Source organism: Patiria miniata, unplaced genomic scaffold (assembly GCF_015706575.1).
Source record: "Patiria miniata isolate m_02_andy unplaced genomic scaffold, ASM1570657v1 HiC_scaffold_3, whole genome shotgun sequence".
Taxonomy (NCBI): Eukaryota; Metazoa; Echinodermata; class Asteroidea; order Valvatida; family Asterinidae; genus Patiria; species Patiria miniata.
In genome coordinates this window covers 24,857,206-24,881,796 of record NW_024037069.1, presented here as the reverse complement: position 1 = coordinate 24,881,796, position 24,591 = coordinate 24,857,206, and the positions used below count along the sequence as shown (strand labels likewise).

Genomic DNA, 24,591 nt, shown 5'->3' with positions numbered 1-24,591 from the left:
CATAGCACACTCCTGCCTCACATACGTGATATCCCACGGGGAGTGTGCCATGACTTTTTATAAACCTAACACGTGATCGTTCTAGGCCAATGAAAATACAGTATTCAAGACTATTCAAGACCTATCCTGGTTTGTACAAGTACATACTTGTGATTTGAGTACATGTACTGCCACTGAATCCTGCAGCACAGGTACATGAGAAAGTATTTCCATTGACGTTGCAGGTACCGCCATTCTGACATGGATTGATGGCACATGGGTTGACACCAGCCGCTGAAAGAGATCAAAGGCTTCATTATTCACATTGTTAAACACTATTATAGTCTCCAGCAAGCTAACATTAAGTGGTGCAACATGGTGCGGTGTGACTGCTTAACAGAGCTCCTTGGAAGAGATACTCCGCATGTTCACATACAAGAACACTGGTTAATCACACGCATAGGAATCCTGCAGCACAGACGCATACATGTGTAAGCATTTGTACCGTCAACACATGTACTGCCATTTCAGACATGGCGAGCTTGCGCACAAGTTAGAAGTGGTAGCTGGAAAAAAATTCAAGTATTTACTTATTGACATTTGTTACCCTTTCCAGAAGAAAAGGAGTCACATTCTTTGTAGCTGTGCTCCTGAGGAAAATTCCACACAGTAAACTCAAATAGCTTATTCAAGAACATGTTCACCATACATAGTTCAGTGTCAAATTCAATGTATGCCCTAGTCACTGTTGGCAATTTCTTAAATCAGAGAATCAAATGTTAATTATGTATACTTTCTGTTTTGCTCATTTTATCAGATGCCATCACATATCCCGAGTTTGTATGGACTCCGTGCGCCAACAACAGAGGGCGCTTTTAAACCTTTTAGAGAGCCCAGTAGGCAGGTGACACTGTGTGTACATACTGGTGCGTGTTTATGGTGTAAATCGAGGACACACACGTGCGACATCATCAATGAATCGAGGACAAAAACTGAAGTGAGGACTCCTCGGTTGGAAAACATGTTCAAAACCAATGAGAGCTGTTGCGAAAAAGTTAGAGTACAGTAAACTCCGTATAAACCGTCATATCGTATAAACCGTCATATCGCTTAAATCGGCCGTCTGACGAAAGTCCTGATTGTCTCTAATACATTTCCATTGACATTTTCATTTCTAAGTCGGCCTGTAAGCCGCCATTTCGCCTATGTCGGCGTGTTACTTTCAATCCCATTTCCTCAAAACCACACAAAATCCTCTGTATAAGTCGGCATCATGCTCTGCGGTTTGTAAGAAGTGTCGAGTGAAAAGTCCCACACACTGCTAACTGACATCTGTTTATCAATGGCACGGCCCGTGATTGATGCATCGGCCAGCACGTGTACACTAATCGCAAGTGTTCACTGTTTCATGCACAGTCTGTACATTGTCTGCATCGTTCGCTTACACGAAGTACATGTCCATTCCGTACCATCGATACCAGTACCCCCTCTCCACTGCACGCATGCACTCTGTTCATTTTGGGGGTCCCCTTATTGTACCAGTACCATGCACACATTTAATTCGTGACTGTACACGTACGTACGTGCACAATGTACACTACATGTACATGAACGTACAGTATGCAAGCGATCTGTATATCCTACCACTGTTAACGCTAGCCGGCCGCGCCGTCCTTGCTTCGTACGTATGTACATGTACATGCATGACTTTCTGTGATCAATACCACAGCTTGTTTGTGATGATAAACATTGAGGATATATTTGCTGGAATCATCCATGGATGTAGAAATAAACCAGGGTAAATCAAAGCCTTTGAAATTTAGCCATTTTGTTTGCATGATCCAGATACAGATGCGCATAGGCCATTAATTCAATCTATTTTTTTCACTCCGTGATTCAATTTGTGTATTTGTGTAAGTCGGCAAAATGACGACTTGCAGCAGAAGCCGACATTCGTGTAAGTCATCACAAATTCTCTGGTCCCGAGAGTGCCCTCTTAGCCGGAGTTTACTGTATAAACAAAGGAAGAGGAACAAAAGAAAATCCTTGATTTACACCATAAACAAACGTGTGTGTTCATGCGCGTGTAGCGCGAAGTACGTACTACTGATTTTATTCTAAATACGCACGCAGCCATGGTGTCTTCGCGTGCACGGATGAGCGTCAGGCATCGACGGTGCGTTTTAATGGATCTCCCAACGAGCTCACTTGTCTGGTTCCCAGACCAACGGATCTATTTCTGATGAATCTAAGATTCGTCAGAAATAAAAGTCAGAATCTTTTGGTCAGGGAACCAGACTATGGTCTCCCCCAACTCTCCCTTTCTTGTCGGTGAGGGGGTACTTGTGAACGGCGCCCATATAAACGTATATACATCTGTTGATGTACACATACATGTACATATGTCACAGTGTCAGAAATATCTGTTACAAAAGAAGGAAATATTACCTGTGACCACAATGTTAATTTGGCAGGTCCGTTGTTGACTTGAACCACCATCAAAAGCCGTAACGCTGACAGGCACAGTGGACTGACCACTTGCTGGAGCAGTCACTTGGTATGCTCTTGGGTTGCTTATTATAACATTATTAACGCGGTAATTGTAGAATACTTGTCCTGTGTTGCCAGATGCCGTTGGTTCCGGTATATTAACGTTGACAGTTGAGCCGGCTGTGCCAGAAACACTTACTTGAGGCTGACATGTGATTTGGAAACCTATCGGTGCAAAGATAAAGGAAAAAAATAGTTTAGTAGGATAATATGAATCTATCATGCTCAATTAAAGGGAATATACATCATCTGTTTTTGATGTAATTTTCACAATTTGGGGGTTAATATTTTATAACAAATACTGTTACACTGACCTGTTTAAAGTTTTGTGTTCATAGATGCTGGAAAAACCAAGGAAAAAAGAGCTGTCCTTGTAGCCTGGTTCCCCGACCCTACTTCAGTCATAACGGAACTAGAAGGGAATTGTCAGGTCAGGAAACCAGACTAGCTGGCTTCCATCCATTCATTTGGTAAATTGGGGCAGTATTTGGAAAAGTCTTCTTTTTTTTACAACGATGGTCAGCTGACCATCGTTGGAAAATTTATATAAAAATTCCACTTTTCTTGAAATGACAGCACACCAGGTGCCATGCGCTTACATATTGGCACTTATGGGTTACCGGGAACAAAGGGCAACAATAGGGACAATGGCAGGCGCAGATCCAGAGAGGGGGGGGGGGGGTTCAACCCCTCCCTCCCCCCCCCCAGCTCTGTCAATTTTTTTTTTTCATAGAAATTCCTGAAAATATATCTGAACCCCCCCCCCCCCCCCCCCCCCCCCCGCTCCGACACCCAATTTGTTTTTACTAGTAATAATGTCCGCCTTGCACAAAAAATGTACAGAGCCAGCTTGGTTGGCGGGTATATTTACATTCTTCTGTGACATAGTGTTAGTAATCGTCGAATATGAACAGCGCCCCCATTAAAAATATGGTACGAGCCTTTAGGTCCAGTGCTCCCTAATGAGACCAACACTGAAGCCACTTGGAAACAGACTGATCAATGTAATCTTTGGAACAAATGACTTTTAGATTATTAAACATGTACTTTCACGGAGTGAAGGCTATGTCTATTCCGGGTCAAGTCCCTTCTCAAAAGGACTTGGATTCAGACCTTTTGCAAATACCTGGACAATCTCAAGATACAATTTTTGTCTGATAAAGAGTATTCATATCACACACTGTCTACTCTCTCAGCCTTATTTTCCGCATAATCTAACTCAGATAAAAAATGTATGCCTTTTTGGCCTGCAGGCTTTAAGTGCAGTCAGTCCACTCATAGTTCTGTGCATTTTTTTTCTGACAGTGTTACATAATAACACCTTCAATATACCACAATCCCTGAATGTCTCAAATGGAAACAGCTCTAGAAACAATCTGGTAAAGGAGACTAATGAGCATTTCATATTGGCAACACTTTTGCAAAAGTAAACAAATTGTGCATGCCCTACCTAGCAAACTCTAAATAGCTTTTCAAATACGAGCTATTGGGTTGCAAACCTATCCTGGTTTGAACATGTACATACCAGTCGTGGGAATAGTGCATGTAGTCCCACTGAATCCTGCGGCACAGGTACACGAGAAAGTATTTCCATTGACGCTGCAGGTACCGCCATTCTGACATGGATTGATGGTACATGGGTTGGTACTCCCACTCGCTGAAAGAGATCAAAGGCTTCATTATTCACATTGTTAAACGCTATTCGTTATATTACATTGAAACAGTATAATCTACTCAACTGGACTTACTAATTTTCAAAACTTGCGACGGATTCATGTCCCGTCCTGGATGCTTCTACAGGCCGACTGGTCTAATGGTGGCAAATGGTTGATGACCCATGACAGGGTCAAAGAAATAGTAAGTCCAGTTGACTAATTTATATTATATAATAGACAAACAGATCCTTGTCATTTGATTGGTGGAACACACATCACATGACATTCGTTATTGCTCCCATAAAAGTCCCATTCGCCCATGGGGGATGGGAAGTACTATTCAACAGTTAGGATCATCCTTGTTCCATGACGCGGTATTTGTGTGCAAATGCATACAGGTGTGCGCGAACTGGCTGTAACTCCAGGATCACCGCAAGGTTCTGTGAGGCTGTATGGGGTTAACTCCAGGATCACCGCAAGGTTCAGTAAGGCTATATTGGGTTAACTCCAGGATCACGGCAAGGTTCTGTGAGGCTGTATGGGGTTAACTGCAGGATCACCGCAAGGTTCTGTGCGGCTGTATGGGGTTAACTCCAGGATCACCGCAAGGTTCTGTGAGGCTGTATGGGGTTAACTCCAGGATCACTGCAAGGTTCTGTGAGGCTGTATGGGGTTAACTCCAGGATCACCGCAAAGTTCTGTGCGGCTGTATGGGGTTAACTCCAGGATCACCGCAAGGTTCTGTGAGGCTGTATGGGGTTAACTCCAGGATCACCGCAAGGTTCTGTGCGGCTGTATGGGGTTAACTCCAGGATCACCGCAAGGTTCTGTGCGGCTGTATGGGGTTAACTCCAGGATCACCGCAAGGTTCTGTGAGGCTGAATGGGGTTAACTCCAAGATCACTGCAAGGTTCTGTGAGGCTGTATGGGGTTAACTCCAGGATCACCGCAAGGTTCTGTGCGGCTGTATGGGGTTAACTCCAGGATCACCACAAGGTTCTGTGAGGCTGTATGGGGTTAACTCCAGGATCATCACAAGGTTCTGTGCGGCTGTATGGGGTTAACTCCAGGATCACCGCAAGGTTCTGTGAGGCTGTATGGGGTTAACTCCAGGATCACCGCAAGGTTCTGTGCGGCTGTATGGGGTTAACTCCAGGATCACCGCAAGGTTCTGTGAGGCTGTATGGGTTTAACCCTGGGATCACCGCAAGGTTCTGTGCGGCTGTATGGGGTTAACTCCAGGATCACCGCAAGGTTCTGTGAGGCTGTATGGGGTTAACTCCAGGATCACCGCAAGGTTCTGTGAGGCTGTATGGGGTTAACTCCAGGATCACCGCAAGGTTCTGTGCGGCTGTATGGGGTTAACTCCAGGATCACCGCAAGGTTCTGTGAGGCTGTATGGGTTTAACCCCAGGATCACCGCAAGGTTCTGTGAGGCTGTATGGGGTTAACTCCAGGATCACCGCAAGGTTCTGTGAGGCTGTATGGGGTTAACTCCAGGATCACCGCAAGGTTCTGTGCGGCTGTATGGGGTTAACTCCAGGATCACCGCAAGGTTCTGTGAGGCTGTATGGGGTTAACTCCAGGATCATCACAAGGTTCTGTGCGGCTGTATGGGGTTAACTCCAGGATCACCGCAAGGTTCTGTGCGGCTGTATGGGGTTAACTCCAGGATCACCGCAAGGTTCTGTGAGGCTGTATGGGGTTAACTCCAGGATCACCGCAAGGTTCTGTGAGGCTGTATGGGGTTAACTCCAGGATCACCGCAAGGTTCTGTAAGGCTGTATGGGGTTAACTCCAGGATCACCGCAAGGTTCTGTGAGGCTGTATGGGGTTAACTCCAGGATCATCACAAGGTTCTGTGCGGCTGTATGGGGTTAACTCCAGGATCACAGCAAGGTTCTGTGCGGCTGTATGGGGTTAACTCCAGGATCTCCGCAAGGTTCTGTGAGGCTGTATGGGGTTAACTCCAGGATCACCGCAAGGTTCTGTGCGGCTGTATGGGGTTAACTCCAGGATCATCACAAGGTTCTGTAAGGCTGTATGGGGTTAACTCTAGGATCACCACAAGGTTCTGTGAGGCTGTATGGGGTTAACTCCAGGATCATCACAAGGTTCTGTGAGGCTGTATGGGGTTAACTCCAGGATCACCGCAAGGTTCTGTGCGGCTGTATGGGGTTAACTCCAGGATCACCGCAAGGTTCTGTGAGGCTGTATGGGTTTAACCCCGGGATCACCGCAAGGTTCTGTGCGGCTGTATGGGGTTAACTCCAGGATCACCGCAAGGTTCTGTGAGGCTGTATGGGGTTAACTCCAGGATCACCGCAAGGTTCTGTGAGGCTGTATGGGGTTAACTCCAGGATCACCGCAAGGTTCTGTGCGGCTGTATGGGGTTAACTCCAGGATCACCGCAAGGTTCTGTGAGGCTGTATGGGGTTAACTCCAGGATCACCGCAAGGTTCTGTGAGGCTGTATGGGGTTAACTCCAGGATCACCGCAAGGTTCTGTAAGGCTGTATGGGGTTAACTCCAGGATCACCACAAGGTTCTGTGAGGCTGTATGGGGTTAACTCCAGGATCATCACAAGGTTCTGTGCGGCTGTATGGGGTTAACTCCAGGATCACCGCAAGGTTCTGTGCGGCTGTATGGGGTTAACTCCAGGATCACCGCAAGGTTCTGTGAGGCTGTATGGGGTTAACTCCAGGATCACCGCAAGGTTCTGTGAGGCTGTATGGGGTTAACTCCAGGATCACCGCAAGGTTCTGTGCGGCTGTATGGGGTTAACTCCAGGATCACCACAAGGTTCTGTGAGGCTGTATGGGGTTAACTCCAGGATCACCACAAGGTTCTGTGCGGCTGTATGGGGTTAACTCCAGGATCACCGCAAGGTTCTGTGCGGCTGTATGGGGTTAACTCCAGGATCACCACAAGGTTCTGTGAGGCTGTATGGGGTTAACTCCAGGATCACCGCAAGGTTCTGTGAGGCTGTATGGGGTTAACTCCAGGATCACCGCAAGGTTCTGTGCGGCTGTATGGGGTTAACTCCAGGATCACCGCAAGGTTCTGTGAGGCTGTATGGGTTTAACCCCGGGATCACCGCAAGGTTCTGTGCGGCTGTATGGGGTTAACTCCAGGATCACCGCAAGGTTCTGTGAGGCTGTATGGGGTTAACTCCAGGATCACCGCAAGGTTCTGTGAGGCTGTATGGGGTTAACTCCAGGATCACCGCAAGGTTCTGTGCGGCTGTATGGGGTTAACTCCAGGATCACCGCAAGGTTCTGTGAGGCTGTATGGGGTTAACTCCAGGATCACCGCAAGGTTCTGTGAGGCTGTATGGGGTTAACTCCAGGATCACCGCAAGGTTCTGTGCGGCTGTATGGGGTTAACTCCAGGATCACCACAAGGTTCTGTGAGGCTGTATGGGGTTAACTCCAGGATCATCACAAGGTTCTGTGCGGCTGTATGGGGTTAACTCCAGGATCACCGCAAGGTTCTGTGTGGCTGTATGGGGTTAACTCCAGGATCACCGCAAGGTTCTGTGAGGCTGTATGGGGTTAACTCCAGGATCACCGCAAGGTTCTGTGAGGCTGTATGGGGTTAACTCCAGGATCACCACAAGGTTCTGTGAGGCTGTATGGGGTTAACTCCAGGATCATCACAAGGTTCTGTGCGGCTGTATGGGGTTAACTCCAGGATCACCGCAAGGTTCTGTGCGGCTGTATGGGGTTAACTCCAGGATCACCGCAAGGTTCTGTGAGGCTGTATGGGGTTAACTCCAGGATCACCGCAAGGTTCTGTGAGGCTGTATGGGGTTAACTCCAGGATCACCGCAAGGTTCTGTGAGGCTGTATGGGGTTAACTCCAGGATCACCGCAAGGTTCTGTGAGGCTGTATGGGGTTAACTCCAGGATCACCGCAAGGTTCTGTGCGGCTGTATGGGGTTAACTCCAGGATCACCGCAAGGTTCTGTGAGGCTGTATGGGGTTAACTCCAGGATCACCGCAAGGTTCTGTGAGGCTGTATGGGGTTAACTCCAGGATCACCGCAAGGTTCTGTGCGGCTGTATGGGGTTAACTCCAGGATCACCACAAGGTTCTGTGAGGCTGTATGGGGTTAACTCCAGGATCATCACAAGGTTCTGTGCGGCTGTATGGGGTTAACTCCAGGATCACCGCAAGGTTCTGTGCGGCTGTATGGGGTTAACTCCAGGATCACCGCAAGGTTCTGTGAGGCTGTATGGGGTTAACTCCAGGATCACCGCAAGGTTCTGTGAGGCTGTATGGGGTTAACTCCAGGATCACCACAAGGTTCTGTGAGGCTGTATGGGGTTAACTCCAGGATCATCACAAGGTTCTGTGCGGCTGTATGGGGTTAACTCCAGGATCACCGCAAGGTTCTGTGCGGCTGTATGGGGTTAACTCCAGGATCACCGCAAGGTTCTGTGAGGCTGTATGGGGTTAACTCCAGGATCACCGCAAGGTTCTGTGAGGCTGTATGGGGTTAACTCCAGGATCACCGCAAGGTTCTGTGCGGCTGTATGGGGTTAACTCCAGGATCACCGCAAGGTTCTGTGCGGCTGTATGGGGTTAACTCCAGGATCACCGCAAGGTTCCGTGAGGCTGTATGGGGTTAACTCCAGGATCACCGCAAGGTTCTGTGAGGCTGTATGGGGTTAACTCCAGGATCACCGCAAGGTTCCGTGAGGCTGTATGGGGTTAACTCCAGGATCACCGCAAGGTTCTGTGAGGCTGTATGGGTTTAACCCCAGGATCACCGCAAGGTTCTGTAAGGCTGTATGGGGTTAACTCCAGGATCACCGCAAGGTTCTGTGAGGCTGTATGGGGTTAACTCCAGGATCACCGCAAGGTTCTGTGCGGCTGTATGGGGTTAACTCCAGGATCACCGCAAGGTTCTGTGAAGCTGTATGGGTTTAACCCCAGGATCACCGCTGGGTTCTGTGAGGCTGTATGGGGTTAACTCCAGGATCACCGCAAGGTTCTGTGAGGCTGTATGGGGTTAACTCCAGGATCACCGCAAGGTTCTGTGCGGCTGTATGGGGTTAACTCCAGGATCACCGCAAGGTTCTGTGAGGCTGTATGGGGTTAACTCCAGGATCATCACAAGGTTCTGTGCGGCTGTATGGGGTTAACTCCAGGATCACCGCAAGGTTCTGTGCGGCTGTATGGGGTTAACTCCAGGATCACCGCAAGGTTCTGTGAGGCTGTATGGGGTTAACTCCAGGATCACCGCAAGGTTCTGTGAGGCTGTATGGGGTTAACTCCAGGATCACCGCAAGGTTCTGTAAGGCTGTATGGGGTTAACTCCAGGATCACCACAAGGTTCTGTGAGGCTGTATGGGGTTAACTCCAGGATCATCACAAGGTTCTGTGCGGCTGTATGGGGTTAACTCCAGGATCACCGCAAGGTTCTGTGCGGCTGTATGGGGTTAACTCCAGGATCACCGCAAGGTTCTGTGAGGCTGTATGGGGTTAACTCCAGGATCACCGCAAGGTTCTGTGCGGCTGTATGGGGTTAACTCCAGGATCATCACAAGGTTCTGTAAGGCTGTATGGGGTTAACTCTAGGATCACCACAAGGTTCTGTGAGGCTGTATGGGGTTAACTCCAGGATCATCACAAGGTTCTGTGCGGCTGTATGGGGTTAACTCCAGGATCACCGCAAGGTTCTGTGCGGCTGTATGGGGTTAACTCCAGGATCACCGCAAGGTTCTGTGAGGCTGTATGGGGTTAACTCCAGGATCACCGCAAGGTTCTGTGAGGCTGTATGGGGTTAACTCCAGGATCATCACAAGGTTCTGTGAGGCTGTATGGGGTTAACTCCAGGATCACCGCAAGGTTCTGTGAGGCTGTATGGGGTTAACTCCAGGATCACCGCAAGGTTCTGTGCGGCTGTATGGGGTTAACTCCAGGATCACCACAAGGTTCTGTGAGGCTGTATGGGGTTAACTCCAGGATCATCACAAGGTTCTGTGCGGCTGTATGGGGTTAACTCCAGGATCACCGCAAGGTTCTGTGCGGCTGTATGGGGTTAACTCCAGGATCACCGCAAGGTTCTGTGAGGCTGTATGGGGTTAACTCCAGGATCACCGCAAGGTTCTGTGAGGCTGTATGGGGTTAACTCCAGGATCACCACAAGGTTCTGTGAGGCTGTATGGGGTTAACTCCAGGATCATCACAAGGTTCTGTGCGGCTGTATGGGGTTAACTCCAGGATCACCGCAAGGTTCTGTGCGGCTGTATGGGGTTAACTCCAGGATCACCGCAAGGTTCTGTGAGGCTGTATGGGGTTAACTCCAGGATCACCGCAAGGTTCTGTGAGGCTGTATGGGGTTAACTCCAGGATCACCGCAAGGTTCTGTGCGGCTGTATGGGGTTAACTCCAGGATCACCGCAAGGTTCTGTGCGGCTGTATGGGGTTAACTCCAGGATCACCGCAAGGTTCCGTGAGGCTGTATGGGGTTAACTCCAGGATCACCGCAAGGTTCTGTGAGGCTGTATGGGGTTAACTCCAGGATCACCGCAAGGTTCCGTGAGGCTGTATGGGGTTAACTCCAGGATCACCGCAAGGTTCTGTGAGGCTGTATGGGTTTAACCCCAGGATCACCGCAAGGTTCTGTAAGGCTGTATGGGGTTAACTCCAGGATCACCGCAAGGTTCTGTGAGGCTGTATGGGTTTAACCCCAGGATCACCGCAAGGTTCTGTGAGGCTGTATGGGGTTAACTCCAGGATCACCGCAAGGTTCTGTGAGGCTGTATGGGGTTAACTCCAGGATCACCGCAAGGTTCTGTGCGGCTGTATGGGGTTAACTCCAGGATCACCGCAAGGTTCTGTGAGGCTGTATGGGGTTAACTCCAGGATCATCACAAGGTTCTGTGCGGCTGTATGGGGTTAACTCCAGGATCACCGCAAGGTTCTGTGCGGCTGTATGGGGTTAACTCCAGGATCACCGCAAGGTTCTGTGAGGCTGTATGGGGTTAACTCCAGGATCACCGCAAGGTTCTGTGAGGCTGTATGGGGTTAACTCCAGGATCACCGCAAGGTTCTGTAAGGCTGTATGGGGTTAACTCCAGGATCACCACAAGGTTCTGTGAGCCTGTATGGGGTTAACTCCAGGATCATCACAAGGTTCTGTGCGGCTGTATGGGGTTAACTCCAGGATCACCGCAAGGTTCTGTGCGGCTGTATGGGGTTAACTCCAGGATCACCGCAAGGTTCTGTGAGGCTGTATGGGGTTAACTCCAGGATCACCGCAAGGTTCTGTGCGGCTGTATGGGGTTAACTCCAGGATCATCACAAGGTTCTGTAAGGCTGTATGGGGTTAACTCTAGGATCACCACAAGGTTCTGTGAGGCTGTATGGGGTTAACTCCAGGATCATCACAAGGTTCTGTGCGGCTGTATGGGGTTAACTCCAGGATCACCGCAAGGTTCTGTGCGGCTGTATGGGGTTAACTCCAGGATCACCGCAAGGTTCTGTGAGGCTGTATGGGGTTAACTCCAGGATCACCGCAAGGTTCTGTGAGGCTGTATGGGGTTAACTCCAGGATCATCACAAGGTTCTGTGAGGCTGTATGGGGTTAACTCCAGGATCACCGCAAGGTTCTGTGAGGCTGTATGGGGTTAACTCCAGGATCACCGCAAGGTTCTGTGCGGCTGTATGGGGTTAACTCCAGGATCACCACAAGGTTCTGTGAGGCTGTATGGGGTTAACTCCAGGATCATCACAAGGTTCTGTGCGGCTGTATGGGGTTAACTCCAGGATCACCGCAAGGTTCTGTGCGGCTGTATGGGGTTAACTCCAGGATCACCGCAAGGTTCTGTGAGGCTGTATGGGGTTAACTCCAGGATCACCGCAAGGTTCTGTGAGGCTGTATGGGGTTAACTCCAGGATCACCACAAGGTTCTGTGAGGCTGTATGGGGTTAACTCCAGGATCATCACAAGGTTCTGTGCGGCTGTATGGGGTTAACTCCAGGATCACCGCAAGGTTCTGTGCGGCTGTATGGGGTTAACTCCAGGATCACCGCAAGGTTCTGTGAGGCTGTATGGGGTTAACTCCAGGATCACCGCAAGGTTCTGTGAGGCTGTATGGGGTTAACTCCAGGATCACCGCAAGGTTCTGTGCGGCTGTATGGGGTTAACTCCAGGATCACCGCAAGGTTCTGTGCGGCTGTATGGGGTTAACTCCAGGATCACCGCAAGGTTCCGTGAGGCTGTATGGGGTTAACTCCAGGATCACCGCAAGGTTCTGTGAGGCTGTATGGGGTTAACTCCAGGATCACCGCAAGGTTCCGTGAGGCTGTATGGGGTTAACTCCAGGATCACCGCAAGGTTCTGTGAGGCTGTATGGGTTTAACCCCAGGATCACCGCAAGGTTCTGTAAGGCTGTATGGGGTTAACTCCAGGATCACCGCAAGGTTCTGTGAGGCTGTATGGGGTTAACTCCAGGATCACCGCAAGGTTCTGTGCGGCTGTATGGGGTTAACTCCAGGATCACCGCAAGGTTCTGTGAGGCTGTATGGGTTTAACCCCAGGATCACCGCAAGGTTCTGTGAGGCTGTATGGGGTTAACTCCAGGATCACCGCAAGGTTCTGTGAGGCTGTATGGGGTTAACTCCAGGATCACCGCAAGGTTCTGTGCGGCTGTATGGGGTTAACTCCAGGATCACCGCAAGGTTCTGTGAGGCTGTATGGGGTTAACTCCAGGATCATCACAAGGTTCTGTGCGGCTGTATGGGGTTAACTCCAGGATCACCGCAAGGTTCTGTGAGGCTGTATGGGGTTAACTCCAGGATCACCGCAAGGTTCTGTGCGGCTGTATGGGGTTAACTCCAGGATCACCGCAAGGTTCTGTGAGGCTGTATGGGTTTAACCCCGGGATCACCGCAAGGTTCTGTGCGGCTGTATGGGGTTAACTCCAGGATCACCGCAAGGTTCTGTGCGGCTGTATGGGGTTAACTCCAGGATCACCGCAAGGTTCTGTGAGGCTGTATGGGGTTAACTCCAGGATCACCGCAAGGTTCTGTGAGGCTGTATGGGGTTAACTCCAGGATCACCGCAAGGTTCTGTGCGGCTGTATGGGGTTAACTCCAGGATCACCACAAGGTTCTGTGAGGCTGTATGGGGTTAACTCCAGGATCACCACAAGGTTCTGTGCGGCTGTATGGGGTTAACTCCAGGATCACCGCAAGGTTCTGTGCGGCTGTATGGGGTTAACTCCAGGATCACCACAAGGTTCTGTGAGGCTGTATGGGGTTAACTCCAGGATCACCGCAAGGTTCTGTGAGGCTGTATGGGGTTAACTCCAGGATCACCGCAAGGTTCTGTGCGGCTGTATGGGGTTAACTCCAGGATCACCGCAAGGTTCTGTGAGGCTGTATGGGTTTAACCCCGGGATCACCGCAAGGTTCTGTGCGGCTGTATGGGGTTAACTCCAGGATCACCGCAAGGTTCTGTGAGGCTGTATGGGGTTAACTCCAGGATCACCGCAAGGTTCTGTGAGGCTGTATGGGGTTAACTCCAGGATCACCGCAAGGTTCTGTGCGGCTGTATGGGGTTAACTCCAGGATCACCGCAAGGTTCTGTGAGGCTGTATGGGGTTAACTCCAGGATCACCGCAAGGTTCTGTGAGGCTGTATGGGGTTAACTCCAGGATCACCGCAAGGTTCTGTGCGGCTGTATGGGGTTAACTCCAGGATCACCACAAGGTTCTGTGAGGCTGTATGGGGTTAACTCCAGGATCATCACAAGGTTCTGTGCGGCTGTATGGGGTTAACTCCAGGATCACCGCAAGGTTCTGTGCGGCTGTATGGGGTTAACTCCAGGATCACCGCAAGGTTCTGTGAGGCTGTATGGGGTTAACTCCAGGATCACCGCAAGGTTCTGTGAGGCTGTATGGGGTTAACTCCAGGATCACCACAAGGTTCTGTGAGGCTGTATGGGGTTAACTCCAGGATCATCACAAGGTTCTGTGCGGCTGTATGGGGTTAACTCCAGGATCACCGCAAGGTTCTGTGCGGCTGTATGGGGTTAACTCCAGGATCACCGCAAGGTTCTGTGAGGCTGTATGGGGTTAACTCCAGGATCACCGCAAGGTTCTGTGAGGCTGTATGGGGTTAACTCCAGGATCACCGCAAGGTTCTGTGCGGCTGTATGGGGTTAACTCCAGGATCACCGCAAGGTTCTGTAAGGCTGTATGGGGTTAACTCCAGGATCACCGCAAGGTTCTGTGAGGCTGTATGGGGTTAACTCCAGGATCACCGCAAGGTTCTGTGCGGCTGTATGGGGTTAACTCCAGGATCACCGCAAGGTTCTGTGAGGCTGTATGGGGTTAACTCCAGGATCACCGCAAGGTTCTGTGCGGCTGTATGGGGTTAACTCCAGGATCATCACAAGGTTCTGTAAGGCTGTATGGGGTTAACTCTAGGATCACCACAAGGTTCTGTGAGGCTGTATGGGGTTAACTCCAGGATCATCACAAGGTTCTGTGCGGCTGTATGGGGTTAACTCCAGGATCACCGCAAGGTTCTGTGCGGCTGTATGGGGTTAACTCCAGGATCACCGCAAGGTTCTGTGAGGCTGTATGGGGTTAACTCCAGGATCACCGCAAGGTTCTGTGAGGCTGTATGGGGTTAACTCCAGGATCATCACAAGGTTCTGTGCGGCTGTATGGGGTTAACTCTAGGATCACCACAAGGTTCTGTGAGGCTGTATGGGGTTAACTCCAGGATCATCACAAGGTTCTGTGCGGCTGTATGGGGTTAACTCCAGGATCACCGCAAGGTTCTGTGCGGCTGTATGGGGTTAACTCCAGGATCACCGCAAGGTTCTGTGAGGCTGTATGGGGTTAACTCCAGGATCACCGCAAGGTTCTGTGCGGCTGTATGGGGTTAACTCCAGGATCACCGCAAGGTTCTGTGAGGCTGTATGGGGTTAACTCCAGGATCATCACAAGGTTCTGTAAGGCTGTATGGGGTTAACTCTAGGATCACCACAAGGTTCTGTGAGGCTGTATGGGGTTAACTCCAGGATCATCACAAGGTTCTGTGCGGCTGTATGGGGTTAACTCCAGGATCACCGCAAGGTTCTGTAAGGCTGTATGGGGTTAACTCCAGGATCACCACAAGGTTCTGTGAGGCTGTATGGGGTTAACTCCAGGATCATCACAAGGTTCTGTGCGGCTGTATGGGGTTAACTCCAGGATCACCGCAAGGTTCTGTGAGGCTGTATGGGGTTTAACGGGGGTACCTCGAGGTTCAACTTTGACTTGCGACTTGTTTAAATTTTGCATTCTTTCTGTTCACATTTGTGTGCAGAGAGAACCACGTGTGCTACTTGTTTGCTGAAACATGCAGACTCATAGGGGCCTCCACTTTGATCTGTGAAAAATCTGAAATACTATTTTTAAAAGACAATGCATGGTAGAAAGAAAAACACATTACCTGTGACTATAACGTCTGTCATGCAGTCCCTCGTTGTTCCTGTTACAGAATCTCTACCGTAGATGAGAACACTCACAGTATTGGACTGACCAGCAAATGCTGGAACAGACGCTTGATACATCATCGGGCTGTTTACTTGGGCACCGTCAGCGAAGAAGAAGAATGCTACTGTCCCCGTGTTCCCGGTTGCCGTTGGTTCAGGTAACTGAACAGTGATGGTTGAGCCGGGGGTGCCAGACACAGTAACCGGAGCCTGGCATGTGATTTGGAAACCTAGTAGTGCAAAGATTTTGTGAAAAATTTTGAGCAGGTCAGCAGGATTCAAAAGGGGTTGAATTCAGACCTTTTGCAAATCTGGACATTCTCAATATACTTTATCTGATACAGGATTATATTCACATCAAGCTGTCAATTTTCTCAGCCTTATTTTCTATATAACAATCTTATTCAGAAAACTTGGTGGACTCAACTCTAACAAAAGTATGCCTTTCTGCATGCAGGCTTACTACTCTTACACTGCAATCAGTCCACTCATAATCACGTTCTGTGCATTTTCTGACAGTGTTACATAATAACACCTTCATTGTTCCAAACCCTGAATGTTTCAAATGGAAAAGAGTGTTCGAAACAATCTGTAAACAGGGAAAAATGAGCTTTTCACATTGACAACACTTTTGCCAAAGTAAATAGATTATGCCCTACATAGCAAACTCTAAATAGCCTTGCATTTAAGTACTAGCTACGGGGTTGTTGTTTTGTATATGTCGTAGAGCTATATTAAATTACTAGAGCGCTTACTCGTCATTCTGCGCGCGGAGACACTTTGAAGCTGTCCTGGGCGCAGACATTTTGAATTCATGTGTGTGTTTGTAGAACATAATTAAATTAGATGGATTGAATTTTGAAAGTGTACTCTTAAAGGAACGCGCAAGTAGAAGATACGCAAACAACTTAAGCGCGTCATGACAGTTCAAAAAAACGTGACGGCAAAAAGCATCTGCAGCGAATACGTACACATGTTGCGCTATTTGCGTAGAGCAAAATGACACGCTCATTTGATGATCATGCATTTCGGTTTTGGGCGTGTTGGCTTCGGTAACGCACCGGTATGGAATACAAACACAGATGTGTAAATAGCCATACAAAAGCCGTGCAAAATTGCTACGTCTCCATATGTTTGTGCACAAACATGGATGCGCCCAGCAGGCATTACTTTGTACACGAAGTTAGCGCTCTAGTAATTTAATATAGCTCTATGGTATATGTACATACCAGTCGGGGGAATAGTACATGTACTCCCACTGAATCCTCCAGCACAGATACATGAGAAAGTATTTCCATTGACGTTGCAGGTACCGCCATTCTGACATGGATTGATGGCACATGGGTTGACACCACTCGCTGAAAGAGATCAAAGGCTTCATTATTCACATTGTTATACACTATTATAGTCTCCAGCAAGCCAACATTAGGTGGTGCAACATGGTGCGGTGTGACTGCTTAACAGAGCTCCTTGGAAGAGATACTCCGCATGTGCGCTATCACACATCCTGAATCTGTACATGTACATAAACATAGACATATGTATCAGAAATATCTGCAACATACATTTTACAAGGATATTGTAAGGAAGAAAATATTACCTGTGACTACAATGTTAATTTGGCAGGTCCGTTGTTGATTTGTACCAGCTTCAAAAGCCGTAACGCTGACAGGCACAGTGGACTGACCACTTGCCGGAGCAGTCACTTGGTATGCTCTTGGGTTGCTGATTTGAACATTATTAACGCGGTAAGTGTAGAATACTTGTCCTGTGTTGCCAGATGCCGTTGGTTGCGGTATATTAACGCTGACAGGTGAGTTGGGTGTGCCAGAAACACTTACTTGAGGCTGACATGTGATTTGGAAACCTATCGGTGCAAAGATAAAGGAAAAAAATAGTTTAGTAGGATAATATGAATCTATCATGCTCAATTAAAGGGAATATACATCATCTGTTTTTGATGTAATCTTTGCAAAACAAATTAACTGACTTGATTTGATTCTAAACACTCTATTTTTGAGTGCACATTCACCACACGCTGTCTTTCTCACGCTATTTCTACATTATAGTCCAATTTGGAAATCTTGGTGGACTCAACTCTAACAAAAGTATGCCTTTCTGCATGCAGACTTACTTCTCTTACACTGCAATCAGTCCACTCATAATCACGTTCTGTGCATTTTCTGACAGTGTTACATAATTTATTTATTTATTTACGTCATCTTTAGTGAGGGTAGCTCCGATCAGTGCAGGGCACTGCTTTCCATGGAGGCCCTCAATATGAGAAATATGAGACCCATTATGTAGCACCTTTAAGGGTTACAAGGTGCTGCGGCGCATATTGCAGCCACTGCCAGAAACACCGGGGCAAACCCCTTCATTGTTCCAAACCCTGAATGTTTCAAATGGAAAAGAGTGTTCGAAACAATCTGGAAAAAGGGAAAAATGAGCTTTTCACACTGACAACACTTTTGCAAAAGTAAATAGATTATGCCCTACATAGCAAACTCTAAAAAGCCTTGCATTTAAGTACTAGCTACGGGGTTGTTGTTTTGTATATTCCATTAATTTGAATTGTTCGTTACTATAATCATAATATTTGGAAATAAATCCAATCAAATTCAATCAATCAAACAAAATAACCCTCACATAAAAATGGAGTGGACTAACTGCTTGATCTATGTGATAAAAAATACAGTACACAACTGGCGTTTGTGTTCTATTAGGTTCGGCTCTTGTTTCATTTTTTATGCAAAAACAATGCGTCTTTTAAAACTCCCTATGGGTGTGCAACATTGTATTAAATTTGAATTGTTCGTTACTATAATTATAATATTTGGAAATAAATCCAATCAAATTCAATCAATCAAACAAAATAACCCTCACATAAAAATGGAGTGGACTAACTGCTTGATCTATGTGATAAAAAATACAGTACACAACTGGCGTTTGTGTTCTATTAGGTTCGGCTCTTGTTTCATTTTTTATGCAAAAACAATACGTCTTTTAAAACTCCCTATGGGTGTGCAACATTGTATTAAATTTGGAGGATTCAGGGCTGTTAGGGCTAAAAGCAGTTTATCTTACATATTTTGAGGAAAAAATGTGTAAATATCATCCAGTGCAATTTGTGCATAAAAACTTGCATAATGCGCATAAGTCACTTGTTTTTGCTGCCAAAAGTCCACACAAATCACCTTGTATTAACTGAAATAAATATAAGAAGTAAACTAATATATAAACCTTTTGGCGCTTATTACATTTAAAAAAAACACAATCTTTTTTGTTAAAACAGTTTCACGGTAATATGCCATCTTGTTCACGGGGCAAAAAGAACACGTGTTGTTAGACGTGGGCGCATTTTGGAATGAACGCATGGTGATTTGGAAGCGCAAAAGTATTCCATTGACGATGCGTACACAGCAACGTGTGTAAACTTACCCCGCGGGCAAGACGGTGTATATTACCGTGAAACACCTTATTTCTAGGCTGGTAAACCTACCACCAGGGGCAGTCTGACATATATCCCCCGTGAATCCATTCTGGCATGCACAGCTGAAGGTGTTCCCATTCACTGAGCAGACCCCACCGTTCAAACATGGAGCCACGGAACAGGGATCTGTAGGAGAATCAAGGATACGAGGATACTAATAACCTCCTTCCTATGGTTACAATCTTGCTATGCCATAACCCCTGGTATGTTGCAATGTTAAATATGCAACTGAAGTTGGATATTGAAATTAGGACTACATGTACAAGCGATCCATTTCTCATAATGTTTTGTATATTTAAACCAGGCCCACTGGCCATTAAGTAGCATTGGAACCATTGGAACCGGAAGCTAACGTAACTTGAGTGTTTATCCAATGGACGCCAGTAATCAGTGGTGCGCAGGTGTATGACGTTTTTACTAACGAATTGGATGAACTCTTTCTTTACTAGAATCAGGTAGTTTCCCTGGCATTCGTTAGAATTTCGTGCCTAAACCACGAGCAGTGATAACCTTTTGGTGTTTACAATAAGAGCTAAATCAGCCAGTGATTTCTACCTATTGTAACTTCCACCACTTAAAATGACATCTCCAATATGCCAGTTCGGTATTTCAATTCAATAAGGGTCACGGTCATTCGGGATAATCAAACGCTCATCAAAGGCGCATGAAACGCCCAGGTAGACGGGCGATGGACGCTCGCGTGTTAATAACAATCAGAATGGGCGTCTGCGTAACATCGCGTTTCACCACGTCAGCGATTTGATCTGGAATGACCTTTGACCTGGACTACTTCATCGAGATACGGAACTGGCTTATTGTGGCATTGGAGACGGAGCACATGTTGCTGGGGCTGAATGGATGGGTCTCTTAAGAGTGACCTACCCAGCTGGCAGTTGCTTCCAGAGAAGCCAGTGGGACAGGTGCAGGTCCACGCTTGACCCTGCACGTTACAGGTACCGCCATTCAAGCAAGGGCCGCTCGCACATGGGGAGACACCGCCACCTGAAACATACCCACAAAAAAATGCAGGGTGTCATCAAAGTATATGGTCCTCCCAACTCTTTCTTTGAAACCGTTGATTTGCAACACTTTTCAAAACCTTATAAATCAACTTCTACATTGAGTATATTATTTGATATCCCACAAGCACAAGTGGAACATGGAGTAATCGTTTAACCTAGGTCAGTTGTGTCCCACATGCCTCACAACCGAAGGCCGAGTGGTATGTGGGACGCAGACGTACTCAATTTTTGTGTGTTCTACTTGTGTTCCACAAAGTTATCTTCAAGCAAACCGGACACATTAAGTTGAGACGAAATACCCATTGTGTGCGACACAGAGATTTTCACGTGCGTACAGCAGGAAAGGTGTGGGCATCTTAGAATAGCGTAATACGCAGAGTGCTGTATAGACCATGCTACGTGGGATATTATAACACCTCACCCACAGATTCTGTGTCTTGATTGGCCGAGAGCGAGTCACATGTTACTTTCTAATTTTGCTATCTTTCTGTGCACGGCCAAAAGTACTATGCGCATAGCAACCAAAGTACTATACCATAAGCAACCAAAGTACTATTTCCACGGCGCGGTATTTGTGTGCAAATGCATGTTGGTGTGCGCGTTGCACGTTGTGCGTAGCGCGTATTATTCCAAAGAGATCGCGCCGCAGACTTGGGTTCAAATATTTCGTGAAGGGGTAGTTTTTAAGAGAGAAATACATTTTCCACCAATTTTGTATTAAAATTGAAGTTTATTTCAACTGTGTTCAGATTTAAATAATTTAAAATATTAAAATCAAGCAGAATCTGTGGGTGAAGTGTTATAAAACAAATATTGAATGCTTTATCTCGTGGTGAAGTAAAACGGTGATCCATGGACCATTCTATTAACTCTCGGCTTCGCCTCGGGAAAATAGAATGGTCCATGGATCACCTCGGGAGGCTAGTTTTACTACACCACTCGAAACATTCAATATTTGTATAATATAGCATGGTTTGTTGCAATGGATCAACCAATCAGCATCGAGGATTCAAATTTGCTTGAAGAGAAACTTAAATAATGGCACACTTCCGCTTTGGTTGTGGAGCATCTGTAAGCTAGTAATGGCAGGCTACAGTAAAAGGAGAAACAAATGAATAAGAAATTGTGCCGATGCTGACATTTTGTGAGTTTGTCTTACAGTCACTATGTGGACATGTGAACAAAAGATGTCCACATAATGCAGGTGAGGCGACGTTATGTGGACTAAGCCCTGTCCACATAACGTTTCGCCCTCTCTGGAAAACAGGTTGAGAGGCATTTTTGGGTTATGGTTATCTGTCGCAGAATGAAGAGAAACATTCAAGGAAATCAAAAAACAACTTTGGGGTTGAAAGAGTTTTCACAGTTTTTAAAAGTAAAGTTATTTTTTGTACCGAGTTTTCTTAACTACACGAAAACAAAGGAATGTCCACATAGCGTATGTAAAACAAACATGGGTGGGGGTGTGTGTGTGTCCATCACAATTCGTTGTACATATCAGGCAGACTTCTATCTGAAACAGCAGTCTATCGTACACGTTTGTGCATATGGAAAACAGCGCAAGCTACTCCCTTGCTAAAATCATGCTCACACCTAAGGGCCTCCACTTTGGTCCACACAAAAATCAGCATTTTATTTTACAAGAGCTTTGTAGAAAAGGAAAAGCGCATTACCTGTAACTATAACCTGTGTCATGCAGTTCGTTGTTTGTGATGTTGCAGAATCTACACCGTAGATTTGAAGATTCACAGTGGTCTGACCACTTGCTGGAACAGACGCTTGATACATCATCGGGCTGTTTACTTGGACACCATCAGCGAAGAAGAAGAATGTTACTGTCCCCGTGTTCCCGGTTGCCGTTGGTTCAGGTAATTGAACAGTGACAGTTGAGCCGGGGGTGCCAGACACAGAAACCGGAGCCTGGCATGTGATTTGGAACCCTAACAGTGCAAAGATTTAAAAAAAAATACTTTAGGCCCCCAAAAAAGTCTTGGGTTTCTGGTATGGAGCTTGCCCCAAAAGTGATGCGGCGACGCGGGTTATTTATTATTTTTTTTGCCCCCCATTTTTTTTTCTTTAAATGTCATCTGATGTTGCAGATGACGCTTTTATCCCCTTAAAACTCTCAAAAATATATCCTTCAGAGTGGAGCCTTAGGTGACCTCTGTAAGGCCATAAGGCTCTATTCTGCACCCACTTACGATCTTGATCGACAAGAACATATTTTTGGAAATTTGGATAGTCAAGACAAAAATCTGAGAAAACGTCAGACCATACAGCAACATCGACATCGTGCATGAGTTGCCAGGCTGGTCATTAGTCTGCTCCCTTACATATTGCGCTACTTAAAAAGCGTTTACAGGTTCCAGATACACGACCATCGCTCCCTCAGTCTGGCTTCCAGACGCACAATTGCAACACCGTCTGCAAATGGTGCCCGACTAAATTTAGTGCACAATATATGGGAGCGCAGAGAGGCCACATAAGGCCAAAAAAAAAAAGTCTCCAGTTTCTGGTATGCGCGCGCGTCGCCGAAGCCATGCGCGTCGGCAAAATGAAAAAGTTTTTTTTTTCATTGAAAGATGATGTCTCAAAACCGCCAAACTCACTGGTTTGACTGGAATCCTGCTGCTGCATAATTTTAACGTGTTTTTAGATTGGGTTATGGTCGAGAATAAGCTTTATGTGGCCTCTCTGGACTCCCATATATTTGCACTAAGTTTAGTCGGGCACCATTTGCAGTCATCAGCCGACATTTGAAGCAAAAAAATCGTGTAAAAAAAAAAAAGCCGCGTCGCCGCACCACTTTTTGAGCAAGCTCCATACCAGAAACCGGAGACTTTTTTTTTTGGCCTAACACTTACACTGGATCATAACCCCATACAAAAACATGTTAAAATTGTGCAGCAGCAGGATTCCAATCAAACCAGTGAGTTTGGCGGTTTTGAGAGACCATCTTACATTGAAATAAAACTTTTTAACTTTGCCGATGTGCATGGCTACAGCAACACGTGCGCACCAGAAACCGGAGACTTTTATTTGATTTATCTACCACGCTCATTTAAGTCTTCCCAAATGAGACTGACAAATCACTTGGAAACAGAAAAATCAATGCAAGCTTTGCACTACAACAACTACCAGATTATTACCCCTTCAAGAGCTGAAGTCTATTTCTTTTCCGACTCAAGTCCCTCTTCAAAAGGACTTGGATTCAGACCTTTTGCAAATCTGGACATTCTTAATACATATTTTGTCTGATATAGGAGTACATATTCACCACATGCTGTCTTTCTGATGCTATTTCTACATTATAATCCAATTCAGAAAACTTGGTGGACTCAACTCTAACAAAAGTTTGCCTTTCTGCATGCAGGCTTACTTCTCTTACACTGCAATCAGTCCACTCATAATCACGTTCTGTGCATTTTCTGACAGTGTTACATAATAACACCTTCATTGTTCCAAACCCTGAACGTTTCAAATAAAAAAGAGTGTTCGAAACAATCTGGAAACAGGGAGAAATGAGCTTTTCACATTGACAACACTTTTGCCAAAGTAAATAGATTATGCCCTACATAGCAAACTCTAAATAGCCTTGCATTTAAGTACTAGCTACGGGGTTGTTGTTTTGTATATGTCATAGAGCTATATTAAATTACTAGAGCTCTAACTCGTCATTCTGCGCAGACATTTTGAATTCATGTGTGTATTTGTAGAACATAATTAAATTAGATGAATTGAATTTTGAAAGTGTACTCTAAATCCAACGCGCAAGTAGAAGATACGCAAACAACTTAAGCGCATCATGACAGTTAAAAAAAACGTGACGGCAAAAAGCATCTGCAGCGAATACGCGCACATGTTGCACTGTTTGCGCAGAGTAAAATGACACGCTCAGTTGCTGATCGTGCATTTCGGTTTTGGGCGTGTTGGCATCGATGACGCACCGGCATGGAATACAAACGCAGATATGCAAATAGCGATACAAAAGACGTACACAATTTCTAGGTCTCCATATGTTTGTGCACAAACATGAATGCGCCCAGCAGGCATTACTTTGTACACGAAGTTAGCGCTCTAGTAATTTAATATAGCTCTATGGTATATGTACATACCAGTCGGGGGAATAGTGCATGTAGTCCCACTGAATCCTCCAGCACAGGTACATGAGAAAGTATTTCCATTGACGTTGCAGGTACCGCCATTCTGACATGGATTGATGGCACATGGGGTGACACCAGCCGCTGAAAGAGATCAATTAAAGGCTTCATTATTCACATTGTTAAATACTATTATAGTCTCCAGCAAGCCAACATTAAGTGGTGCAACATGGTGCGGTGTGACTGCTTAACAGAGCTCCTTGGAAGAGATACTCCGCATGTGCGCATAC

At 46.7% G+C, this 24,591-nt stretch overlaps 1 protein-coding gene across 14 annotated transcripts in view; it reads right to left on the bottom strand.

Moving 5' to 3' along the window:
* The window catches only part of LOC119737309 (mucin-19-like), an 87,184-nt gene that overhangs the window by 8,224 nt on the left and 54,369 nt on the right, over positions 1-24,591 (bottom strand). For 4 of the 14 annotated variants that reach the window (XM_038211549.1, XM_038211555.1, XM_038211550.1 and 1 more), the window contains 10 exons: positions 24,317-24,445; positions 21,875-22,141; positions 20,062-20,181; positions 19,189-19,305; positions 17,287-17,553; positions 16,916-17,044; positions 15,644-15,916; positions 4,055-4,186; positions 2,428-2,694; positions 148-273 (listed from right to left, as the gene is read on the bottom strand). In XM_038211549.1, coding sequence (XP_038067477.1) covers positions 148-273; positions 2,428-2,694; positions 4,055-4,186; positions 15,644-15,916; positions 16,916-17,044; positions 17,287-17,553; positions 19,189-19,305; positions 20,062-20,181; positions 21,875-22,141; positions 24,317-24,445 — 1,827 coding nt within the window. The remainder of the gene's footprint in view (positions 1-147; positions 274-2,427; positions 2,695-4,054; positions 4,187-15,643; positions 15,917-16,915; positions 17,045-17,286; positions 17,554-19,188; positions 19,306-20,061; positions 20,182-21,874; positions 22,142-24,316; positions 24,446-24,591) is intronic. The other 10 variants (XM_038211552.1, XM_038211554.1, XM_038211553.1 and 7 more) reach the window with 10 other exon arrangements.